This window comes from Grus americana, chromosome 10 (assembly GCF_028858705.1).
Source record: "Grus americana isolate bGruAme1 chromosome 10, bGruAme1.mat, whole genome shotgun sequence".
NCBI lineage: Eukaryota > Metazoa > Chordata > Aves > Gruiformes > Gruidae > Grus > Grus americana.
In genome coordinates this window covers 21914818-21927536 of record NC_072861.1, presented here as the reverse complement: position 1 = coordinate 21927536, position 12719 = coordinate 21914818, and the positions used below count along the sequence as shown (strand labels likewise).

Genomic DNA, 12719 nt, shown 5'->3' with positions numbered 1-12719 from the left:
GAAGGAGCAGGTTCTTGCACATGCCTAATTGTGAAATCACTTTGTAACCATCTACAGAATTGGTGCTTTATGGGACAGAAAAGGAAAAGTGGCTGGATCAATATTTACAGCCCGCACTTTCCTTACCTTTCATCTCATTGGAATGCAACATTTATTTTTACACCCAGTTTTTATTTAACTCTCCAAAACTTATTTATGCTTTTTGAACAAAGACAACTTTATAATAACTAAAGGATGCCTCTATGACTGTCATTACTCTTAAATATAGGTGTAAATACATAACAAGATTTGGTATTTACTGTTACCTCAGTATTAAGTGTCTTGAAATATTTCATATATCCATAATTGTAAACTGAAAGCTGCCTATGAAGTAAGAACAGCATAGGTCAATTTGCCACTTGTGTTGATTCCTGTATTAGCTGTGTACACTTACTTAGCTGTACACTTTTTCAGCACACACATCCAGAAATAATATAAAAAGTAAGGTGATGCAGGCTCTTACATTCTGCTATTTTAACAGATCTGGTGTTCTATTAGCTTCTGAAGTATTTTTAAAATGCTATTTCTAATTCAGTGAAGGACTATGCACAGGCTCGTGCACATTTAAAGAGAATGCTATGAGTATGTTTTAATCTAAATTTGGACGATTTAATGAGTAACAAAAGGCTCACAGCTTTCTTGGAATTATCTAGCATTTATTATTGCCTGCCCAAAATGCATTCTGTCATACCACATGTATTTGTAAGCTTGGTTAATCCTTCATTAGTAGGAGATGAAAAAAAGAAAAGTAAAATATTTAAGAAAAGAATTCAGAAACAAGTTTAGAGTAATTCCACATACACATTCAATGCAACTGCAATCCAGCCAGAGCAGTTAAAATTCCAGGGCCTAATCTTCCAGACCACCACACGCACACGAAGCTCCTCTGAGTCAAAGAAATTCCATAGATGGGCTGCCCCTCCTCAGAGACTTTTTGGTTTTAAAAACAAAGAAAAAAAAATCCCCAAAAACCAAAAGGCAGAAGTGACCCAGAAAGCATTAAAATTAACAACTCCATGAAAAAGTCTTCCTTCCATTTCATCTAAACTCACATCCGAGAAAACTGACAAAAACCAATTACTCCATGGAGAACAAATCCTCTTGGAACAAGCTCTACTGGGACACAGCCCACTGGTTCTGCTGCTCCCCTCGTCCCACTCCATTTTACAACGCAAACTTGAAGACCAAAAAGCCCAAACCAAAACCCACCACACTACAGATGATAGGAGACAATCTGCCTTTCTACTCCTACAAAGCCCAAACTGACCTTCCCTTGAGAATGATATTGAAAAACATGAATATTGCAAGGTGCCTGGTAAGTAAGCAACTATTTAGTTTGCAAATTGCAATACAAATTGAAGTTCAGATCAGTTTTGCATAACTCCAAAATTGTTCTTTGACTATCAAATACAAGCAGTTGCACTCAGAGGTCATGCCAGCTATTCAGGGGCTTCCTTAATGCAATTTAAACAGAATAAACAGCAAGAAGCAACAAGAAAAAGCTGACAAATTAAGACTGCAATTCTGAGCCTATGACTGGAATTTGCCAGTCATCCATTACTATGAAATTACTCTTTGGTTTGAAGGGTTCTAAGGCATGTATGTACTATACAGTTAAGACTTAAAAACCAGAAAGCCCAAACCTGTTTGTCATGGGTGTAAGCACCACCAGTAACAGCAGCCCCATTCCTGATGACCTGTTTTCACTCACAGTTGCCTTTGGACCTTCTTTCAGGCCACGTCCTTTAAAGAAATACAGTTACTAAGGTGGTAAAGACCTACAGACAGTATCTTCCTAAAGTCCTCTCAAAGACTTACTTCTTTACAGCATGTTAAAGGCAGATGCAAACCCCATGTTCTACTTTTTTGTTTACATTTTTTCTAATTAAACACAAAACAGAAGTGTTCTTTCATACTGTTCTTAGTCCTCCTCACCAAGAACATAATCTTACTCTGCTCATTCTACCTCATGTTATACCTCGCTACGTCACGTCTGAGATTTGCTTAGCCATGTCTTCCCAGAGCAGAGATCATACCTTAGGTTTGATTTGGGAGATACCAGTTGTTGCTAAAACACAAATGCAGTTTATATATTTTGGAATTCTTTAGAACAAATGAAAAAAAGACATTTCAATCCCAACCACTTTTCAATGTGAACTCTTGTACACCACGGTTGTTCGTACAACACAGTTTGTAGACATATCCAAACATAACTGATGTACACAAAAAGTAATCTTAAAGTGCCTCTTCTGTAATTAGAATTTTTAAGCAGTGAAACATTAACATACATCCCTAACCGCAGCAGTAATCTTACATGAAAGACAAACTAAAAAAATAATTATAATGCTTATGTGGTGGCTCACTGGATTGTTGTGCTCTATGACAAAATACATTGTATTGACTATTTCTTTCACTTTTTAAAGTAAGCACTACAAAACAGGCTGTGAATACAGTCTACATTATATTCCAAAACATTTTATCTCATTAAACATAACTTAGAATTGTCATGGTTTAACCCCAGCTGGTTTAATAGGATAACAAAAGAAGAATAATACATATTACTAATACAATAATACTAATCAACAAGTGATGCACAAATGCAATTGTTCCCCTCCTGCAGAAACCCTCCCCAATGTCCAGTGTGTTTCCGCCCCAGGTAGGTTCCCCACTATATATGGCAGGGAATATCCCTTTGCCTGTCTGGGTCAGCTGTCCAGGCTGTGCTCTCCCAGCTTCTTCTGCACCTGGCAGGGCCAAGAAGCTGAGAAGTCCTTGACTTAGTGTAGGCACTACAACTACCTAGCAACAACTGAAAACATCAGAGTGTTATCAACATATCCTCATACTAAGTCCTAAACACAGCACTATGCCAGCTACTAGAAAGAATATTAACTCTATCCCAACCAAAACCAGGACAAGAATCTCAAGGCACAAGTTTAATCAATTTTTTCTTCTATATGCATACTTCTGGACATGGGCATTTTAGCTGAACTTTTAATGCACTTTCCTGAGATCAGTGGACACTTCAAAATTCATTATGCAGTCTAACTTACAGACTATATGTTTTGAAGAATACCAAAAAAGGTATGATTTTTTTAAAAATTACATTACAAAGCTGTAACTATAAAACTCTTGCATTTTTATACCATCTCAGTCAAAAGCACTTTAAGTAACTTAATCATGTCACATATTTGTTTCGAATTAAAAAAAGTGATCAAGCATCTATTTGGATCTCATTGAATATCGATTTTAAGAAGCCAAAGAAGTTAAAACACAGTAAGAATTTGACATGCCTATAATATATTAATAGCATCAGCTGTTTAGGGATTCAGCGATGAGCCGTTATAAGACTTAATGTGTCAAAGAAACCAGAGACCAAAGTTGGGAAACAATAAGGTACCCTAATTCTGTTCTGCCATGTGAGAGAACAGTTAGGTGGCCATTCAACATTATGTTTTCACCCAGAAAAAACCTAAAACAAATACCTAAACATATAAAATTTGAGACAAGACAGTGAAACTTCTGTTTCAGCATGGTTTGTACATACCATCATACATGCCCTTACCTGGCATTCACTGGACTACCCACAGCAAGCTAAAAACTAGTTGTACCTTGTCTTCACTGGAATTTTTTATCAAACTAACTTTCTCATTATAAATATGACCCTACCCTCTGCCTACTTTTTTTTTTAAAGATGCAATTAAAGAATAACATGAACAAAAAAAATATTGTAATACAGAAAGCAGCATTATCTTGAAACCTACACTCCTGCTTCTTTGCAGAGCTTCCACTTCATGTTCTGGGTCTAGTCTGGATTTAAAGAAACATAGAAATTGGGTAACAACTGTCAGATATTCCAAGGGACAGGGAGTAAGAAGTTTGAAAGAAACAGAGAGTGGAGATTTTGTTCTTGTTTCTCATAGCTATTAAGACAGTAAACTATCCCAGCACATTCAATCAAAAATGAAGCATTACTTTCATTAATTTTCTTTCAGGTTTGTTTGGGTTTTTCCACCTGTTTTCTCTGCAAAATCTCTACACAGGTATAACAGCACAGCTCCAAAAGTACCAGAATGAAGTTAAACCTGCCGTTGGCCAATGTCGTCTTGGTTTCATTCTGATGATCTGAAACACGGAGCTCAAGAACAGCAGCACAGGTTCAACTCTCTCTGTGCAACTGCTTCTCAGCAGGAAGTGTCAAAAACAGAAGTGAAGCTCGCAGCGTAAGAAAATCTTTTATTAAGTTTTCTCTATTGTCCAGCAGGGTAGCTAGGGATTTGGAAGGCCACAGAGAGAACCCACAACGTCCTGTACAAATAATTAAAGTAATCGCTACAAATAACAAAAACTGTCAGAGAAAAAAATTGTGAAATTTTCAATAAAATATTCAGTATACATGTATTTAAATTGCAAGTACCCTAACTCTTCTTTATGCTACCTTGCCAGGGAAAAGAAAAAAAAGAAAGAAAAAGAAAGAAAGAAGAGTCATCCAAGTGAGAGCCAGGCCTCATATGCATACTTCTTAAAGCCCTACACCTCATGCTGTAAGCTTTTTCTTATTCTAGTCAATGAGTTCCCATGGCCAAATAAGGATGAAGACAGATGACAGGACACGAATGGAAAGCAGGACATCCTGAATCATCCAGCCCCTTCTTCTTTCATTTCCTCCCTTTCTCCTTCCTTTCTGCCAGGAAGTCAAAGTATCACATGTACTCATTCCTAAAAGTATTAAGCGTCAATATTTTAAAGCTAGCAAGATATTCTGGGGGTCAAATACCCATCAGAATATGTTACAGAACCTTCCACCTCTGACACTTAGAAAGTTTCCAAATTCCAACATACAACTACTGATGGGCAAACTATATCCGTTTGATTTTTGTGCCAACATTCTCTTTGGGCCTAAGTAACTTCCTTCCTTCTGGATGTTTAGGTCCTTCATGCATTTACAGATAGCAATCATATTGCCTCGCTCTCAATCTTCATGTTACTTAGCCAAGTAATTTGAGCTCTTTTCATTCTTTCTCTTGAGAGGTTCTCTTCTCTGAAAAAGAACAGGGAAGCATCCAAGATCATTTGCAAAGTGACAGGTTTGTATATGGTGGAAGCAAACGAGTAACTGGAGACTCACATAGCCAAAATTCCATTAGAACAGGAACAGAGCTTTAGAAAGTGTTAATATGGTAGTCCACAGATGCATACCATACTTGAAACGCTTGACAATGTACACAGGCTGACAAACACCTCTACTCTTGATTTCAAGCAGTAACCAAATGGGGAAAAAAAGGAAAGAGTAGGAGAGGGAAAAAAGAAACCATCTTACAGATGAAGAAAAAACCCACAAAAACCCTGAAGAGTTTTCAATTTAATTCTAAAAACATTTCCAAATTCTGATGCAACTATTCTTTGTCATTTGAAATCTTTCACAACGAGGATTTAATATTAGCAGGATGAGGGGATATTTCCACAATTAATTAATTCTGGCTGTTTATAAGACAACAGGTTGCTGGATTTACTTTCACTAAGCTACTTCCTTTAAAAATACTCAAAACATCTCTAAGCCTGGCAAAAGCTGGGTATAAGGTCTTATGTATGACAAAGAACAGAAGTCTAGGAGACACACATAACAAACAAATCAACACACAAAACAGAAAATGAAGCAAGATAGTTCATCAGTGTAAACAAGACTCGAGACTCCCATGAGTCTCTGAAGGTTTCCACGTAAATGGTATCAGACATGTAAAAGTAATTTAAAATTAACGGCATTTCTTGAGTGAAGAAATATATATTGCATGTTTGGTTATTAATTTCAGGTACTAAATCCAGCAAGTGTTAGGTATATCAGATTTATTCTATAAAACAAGACCCATATGCAATAGGGATCCCTGAAGACTAAATCAACATATCCTCAAATACCTTGAAGAAAATCAACTGGAAAGTGCTATACAGGCAAACATAAAAATAATATTTTTTCCCCCATCAATCCAGAACAAGTCCTGCATGATATTCAGAGCATAATGTTTAGATATAACCAGTAACTCCCACCAAAGAGTAGTTTTTAAACAGCTCATCTCTCAGTTAACCATCAAAAGAGTTTACTAGAAATGTCACAGCTGGAGCTGCTAGATGATTTTTTTTTTTTTTTTGAGATGTTTGGGTGGTTAAATGAGATCTAAGCCTGTCAGAAAATGTGGCAACCATGATACATGCAGAGCACTTGAAAGCCCAAGGCTTGCAGATCTTACTGCAATTCTGCCTCGTGACCCTCTGTCAGGGTGGCACACAATTGTATCAGAATTCAGTTTACATATCTGAGAGAAGACTGAACTGACCATACAGGGACAGGAATCTGTTCTTTCAAGATCCATCTTTGTTTCAAGGCTCAGTTAAGAGCTAGCCCATCACCTTAATCTAAAAATTAAGCAGTGAACACAGACCTGTTAACCACAAAGAAAATCCTTTTATAGCACTTCAGTACTTTAGGGCGCTGGCACCGTACCTGTGTAACTGAAGCCACCACGCTCAGCCACATCCATAAGCTCAGAGACTTCAGAAGCAACATGCAATAATCCAATGTCCAGGCTTTTTTTTTTTTTCCCTCAAGCATATCCACGATTACCTTAGACCTACCTGCCACACATTGATAGAGTTTAATGTTTAATTACACACAGGAAAGCTGAGAAGCATTTTCACCAAACACACTCACTGATGTGCCTAGCATTACATGCTAATTACTGAAAAAGATTTACCAAAGCTAACGTTAGTTTGGTTTAAAGCCAAGGAGGAAAAAAAAAAAAAAAACAAAACACCTTTTCTACAAATCTGGAATTTTCAATATAACTTCTCCCACATACATATTTACAAAATATGCTACTGGAAGTGTAAAATTTGGCACTTGCTAATTATATAATCTAAGAATTTAGCAGATACCATTATTGGTTACAAGAGTTATACAAGTTTTCCTCTATTTTTTTCCCCAGCTTATTTACCTCGCATATCTGACAGAAGTTTATTTACTGCCGAAGACACCATCCACTTATTCCGTTCAGGAGACTCTTAGCAGCTCCCACAGAGGGGCCACACACCCCCCCGGGAATCAATAATTTTGATTTTTCTGGAAAGCAGGCGGTACCGGTTTAAAGCAAGACGGCTTAAGGAGAAAGTAACCCAGCAGCGCTGGTGCCACTTCACCGCCCCGGACACGCTCTTTGCCCCGCTCGCAGCGGCGGGGGCCGGTCTGCAGAAGCCCACCGCACCGCTCCGGGCGGCGGGAAGGCTGCAGCGGGGGCGGCCGCGCCCGTCACCTCAGGGACGCGGGACGGCGGCCGCTGCGGAACGCGGGCAGCCCCGCCGGTGCCTCGGCCACCCCCCAACCGGCTTCACTCACTCTGCAGAGCTGGTACCGTTGACGGCGGAGCCATCCGGAGCGGGGTTAAGCTGAATCGGCCCGGGCTTCTTCTTCGGCATTTTCGCCCCCAGACGGCGCAGAGGGTACCGGACGGAGAAGCCCCGGCCCCACTTCGGCCAGGTTCGAGGGACTTCCTGCGGCGGAGCAAAGTTGGGAGCTCCCCTCGCCGCCGGTGGCTCCACGAGCTGCAGGCAGCCTCCTCAGCAGGCAGGTGCCTGTGCCGCCGCCAGAGCCCGGCCGCGCCGCGCCGCGCCGCCCCTCCCGCCCAGCGCCGACCTCCCCCGGCGGAGCAGCGCCGAGCTCCCTCCCGGCAGCTCCCGACAGGGGAAACTGCCCGGGCTCAAAATGTGTCCTTCTTCGGGACTGCGCCTGCGCGCACCACTCTGGGCCGCCCAGTACGCAAGCGCCACGGACAGGCGCATGCGCACCGGGGCTGAGCGAAGCCGTCCCGAAGCCCTGCCCTCACTGTGCTTTGCCCGCACCTGCGGGGTTCGCACGTCGCGGGGCGGGGGCGGTGCGAGGGAGTCGCTCCCCTCCGGGTACCGGTACTGCTCGGGTCCGCCACCGCCGCTCTCCGGTGCATGCAGTTGATGGCTTTATCTTCAAGTTTTTGGGGGTTTTGGTGGTGGTTTTGTTGTTGTTGTTGAGTATTCTCATAGTGATTAATTAAAACAGCAGTTTCCAACAAGCGACATCGTTTTCTCCGAAGAGAAACCCCCTCGTTGAAACGATGTTCTGTGGAGCAGTTTCTTTATCTCCCTCCTATGCAATCATTAATGCATCCCGATGTGGAAACTACTGTATTCATAATTAAAACGTAAGCCTCGGCTGGGGTACTAAGGGCTGCTAAATTTTTCCCAAAGTAAATGCCTAAATTAAAAATGGAAGCTGAGGATTACAGTTACAAAACTGTGAATTATAAATAGTACCACGAGTATGAAAATGAAATGCCCAAGCTGCTTTTGATAAAGCATCGCTGTGGCTACTAGGAATGGCCAGATTTGGTCACATATATTTCACATATTAACATGATGATGGTTTTATGTGGGTACATTTCTGAGAAGTTCCGACTTACATCGTGATGACTTCAGGGTTCTCCAGGTTTTTTGTAATCATGTTATTTTAGTGAACTTAAAAATATAACAAAATTTTATTTTTCAGAAGCTCTCCATGACATTTTGGCATACAAAAGCAAGAATGCATGGCTGAAAAAGTATGATGTATAAATTAAATTTTTACAAAACATCAATGTTGAATATGGGGACTGTATGAACAGTTAAGGTTAAGCACACGAGTCCTGAACTATTCGGCAGCAGGGCTGCGACCCCACCCCATGGACGGAACAGTTCCTCTTTTGTATGGATTATCTTGGGGAGAAAAACACCAACATACGTAAGTTAAAACTGCAGCAAACGAAAGCCACTTTACTACTGAAAAAATCTTCCACATTGGAATTTAAGATGAACACTGCCTTAACATCAACTTGCTTCCACACGTCTATGAAGTACTGATTTGTCAGAAAATAAGCCTACCACATAACCCTAGAGGACGTCAGAACCACACCATTTGGAGCCACAAAGCCAGTCTGGCTATTGCACATGTGCAGTGTAACAATGGCATTCCTGTGCTAATCGTATGACAAGATTTAGAAGATAAAAGGAGTTCCATGTATTTGACTTCTCTGAAAAGAGTGACAATACAGTCCTGCCTCTACTGCTGAGATCTGTAAAGAAGTTGGGTAAAGTCTGTGCTGCTTTGGAAGATTAATTTCTCTTTGTCTGAATCCAGCAGAAGATGAAAAGGCCTGTACTCTGAGAAGTTCTCCATTAAGCAGATTTCTTCTGTTTTCTGACATAGCTGAGAATTTCTTACCACTACTACTGTAAGTTTTTGTACTGTACAGTGCTCTAATCTGTCAACAAATGTGACACACCTAGAAGAAAAGACTCTACAATTACTCAAAAATTTGCTTAAGTGGTAAATTAAATCTCTCAGAGACACACATTCACCAGGAGCTGACGTAGTACCATGTGACTTGGTGCTAAGGTGGCTTGGTACTGGGTAGAAGAGTCAAACATGAGTTTCTCTGGCAGTTCCAGCACTGATTGCTCTAACTGATACTACATTTCTGTGCTTTATGTCCTTTGCCCAAGAGCAGAAAAATATCAATGCCTAGAAACACCTTTCTTCCTTGCTAGGCAGGTGCTCCAGCTTCAGAACCGTGCGTGTGTCTCTGGGCAAGGAGCAGGAACTGTTCACAAGCTCTGGTTGGTGTTCAGCGCCGGTAAGGAACACTACACGTGTGGTTTCGGTGTGAAGGCAGGGACCTCCATCCTGTGAGGCAGTTCTCATTCCATAAACTGCAGTTTTTGCTGAGATTCCCTAACTTTTGAAGCGATACAGTCTTTTTCATACACAACGCAGACATAGGAATACATCACTCAATAACTTCTTTACAACTGTGGACAGGTTTTATACTCCAATGAGTTGGTTCAGCCACAAATTAAAATTTAAGAAATCAAGATTTATATAGTTATTTGAGAATTTTTAATTATATGCTATTTTCCTTTCTTTTTTGCCACAGGATTAAGGGACTACAGTAAAATGGAATGACTAGTATTTGCAGTTACTCATGGAGTATCAAGTCTTTCTATGCTAAATTCAGACTTTTTTTCTGAAGAAGACATCGAGTTGCAGCTGAGGTTGTTTTTCTCTTTACACAACTGTGTGTGCAGAAATGCAAGGACTCCTTTGTCTGAAACTCTGAACTTTGCAGCGAACGTGAATATTAGGCAAATATCAAATACACAATTACAATGTAAGCCCCGTATAATTGCAGTTGCCCTGTACTGTCATTGCCTACACGAGTTACACAACTATAGTTATTCTATTGTATTGCAAAGTATGGCCTCTTTTTCTCTGCAAAGATTATTGCAAGGAAGTTTTTATTTTCTTTTAAATAGTTGGACTGAACAAAGAAGAATTTTAGTTGTGAATCTTGAATTTTCATATAGAGTTTGAATTATTTTTCTCCTTGTAACATTGTTTTTCTCCATCAGAAAAAAAGCCTACGCAAACAGATGAATGACTGGACATAACTACTGAAAACAGAGGGTTTGGTATGCAGAATTTTTGAAACATAGTGATAAAGAAGTGTGGATCACATTGGTTGACTCAGCTGACAGTAACAGTGCAGAGTAAATTCCATAACAAAATTTCTATTATAAATACTTTGTATACAGAACCACTCTGAATTCCGTATGTTTTAATTTTCTGTGGTTTGCAAAAGTAAAATAATATTTTTCATCAAAGTAGTCATTAATGCTTCCATAGAAACTGAAATGATGAACAATCTTCCCTATATATTATGTGAAAATGCTATATCGCTCCTAATATTTTACCATTTCTAAAGTAGAAAAGATTAAATCATGATTTTCACAGCTTTGCCATTCAAAGGCACGCTCCCTCCATCCAGTTCCAGCTATGAAGAGATAGCTCCCTCCCCTGGAGCACTTTATACTTGCACTGCAAACGTGGAAACTGGAAAATTACTGAATTCATCTGTTTTAAAGTCCCTTTGACCTATAGCACAAAAACAAAGGTATTTTGAATTGACCGAATACAGAAGTAAAGTCATGAGCATATGGATTGATGCTACCGCAGGAATAATTTCTGTGGAACTGCTGCCACCACCGCCAAGTTCCTCAGGCACAATTGTACCCCTGGAAAGACACCTTATTTGTTTTGTTGTCGTTGATTTTTTATAATGGTTGTCACACTGATCTATACAGGCATATTGAATGATCAGTTTTCTTTGATTATATAGCACATTTGAAAAGTTTCAAGATTGTTGTAGGTTGAGCTCCAGTAAAACAAATAGGTTCAACTTCAGTATATTTGCAACTGAAAATTAAGCGTATTTCCCTAGCCAAAACAAAACACGTTTTGGGAATTTGAATATTCTCTGTGGAAGGGACCACGAACAGGTGTTTCTGAAGGTGGATCAGAGAGGAAAAAATGAAGAAAAAATACTGTAAATACAGTGAAAATAGTGAAAATAGTGTAATTTCTATGAAAGACTTCTGAGCAGGGAGACTGATTTATTGATTCCTCCACTGCTTGGAAAATAGAACTAAAATATGGAACAAAGAAGCCTGTCTTCATTACCACTTTTTTCCTTCATGGAAACCTGAATTTTGTCTAGTTTCTTGCATGAAAAGGAAAACATGATTACTATATAGATTCATTGCCTCACTAAATTAACCCAACTTTTAAAACTTGATTGCCACATAAAGCTGCATATTTTACTGCCAAAACACATTCACAAACTTTTATTTGTAAGATTTAATACTTCTTAATCTATTTAGTGTTTAACAAAGCAATTTAAGCAAATAATCAGTCCCATAAGCAATGGAATTTAAGAAGCCTGATTCAAATTTGATTGAAATTGGCCAACAGGATCAAAAATTATTAGAAGGGGGCTGACAGACCAACTTTCAAACAGACAGTGATCACAACCTGTCTTGCACATCTTGTTTTCCTCAAGAAGCAGGGATTTAAAAGAACACTGTGGACCAGAACACAATCTTAAATGATTAGTAATATACTAAAAGCTTAGAAATGTTTAAGGTGACTGTATAATGTAGAATTCAGATTAGATTAGCAAAGTATAAACTACAAATAGCTGAAGTTTGCTAAATCCATAAGATGCAATCTCCCACTAACACAACTACAATGGTACCAGTTTTGCCTAGGGTTTATGGTGTGAACAGCTTTGCCAACGTAATACTTAGCGGGGTTTTGCTGAACAAGTATTACTCCCATAGGAGTAAAACCCTTCTAATGTAGAAGTAGCCAATTATCCATTTTACAGATTTTCTTTGCCATACATTTTGTGTAACATAAAACAGGAAATGAGCCTGAAATAAAAAGGTGCTAATTTTCTGCAGTTTTTCTAATGAAATGACACTGTTCAATACAGAAACAAACAAGTAATATCTCCATTTTACCTAAACCAGAAACCAGAAGTGTTTTCTAGAACAGAGGCAAGCTATGGGGTTTTTTTCCCTGACTTATTATTTTATCAGCATGTGGCTGGTTATTCATTTCCTGAAGAAAAAACAATAATCAATGCCTGCCAGCATATGGTTTTCATTTAATTAGGAATAAAGGACTAGAAAGAACCACCTAAGTCATCAAATCCAGTCTCTAATTAAACACTCTTCAAAAATATTGATTAATCAAAGCTGCATAAATAGGGTAGGTTTTATAACAT

General features: G+C 39.2%; 1 protein-coding gene across 1 annotated transcript in view; it reads right to left on the bottom strand.

The window, feature by feature from the left end:
• Positions 1-7829, bottom strand: part of MAP2K1 (mitogen-activated protein kinase kinase 1) — a 41482-nt gene extending 33653 nt beyond the window's left edge. Inside the window, exon 1 of the mRNA XM_054836619.1 lies at positions 7424-7829. Within this exon, the coding sequence (XP_054692594.1) occupies positions 7424-7503 (80 nt within the window). The 5' untranslated portion in view covers positions 7504-7829. The remainder of the gene's footprint in view (positions 1-7423) is intronic.
• Positions 7830-12719: the final 4890 nt, after the last annotated feature.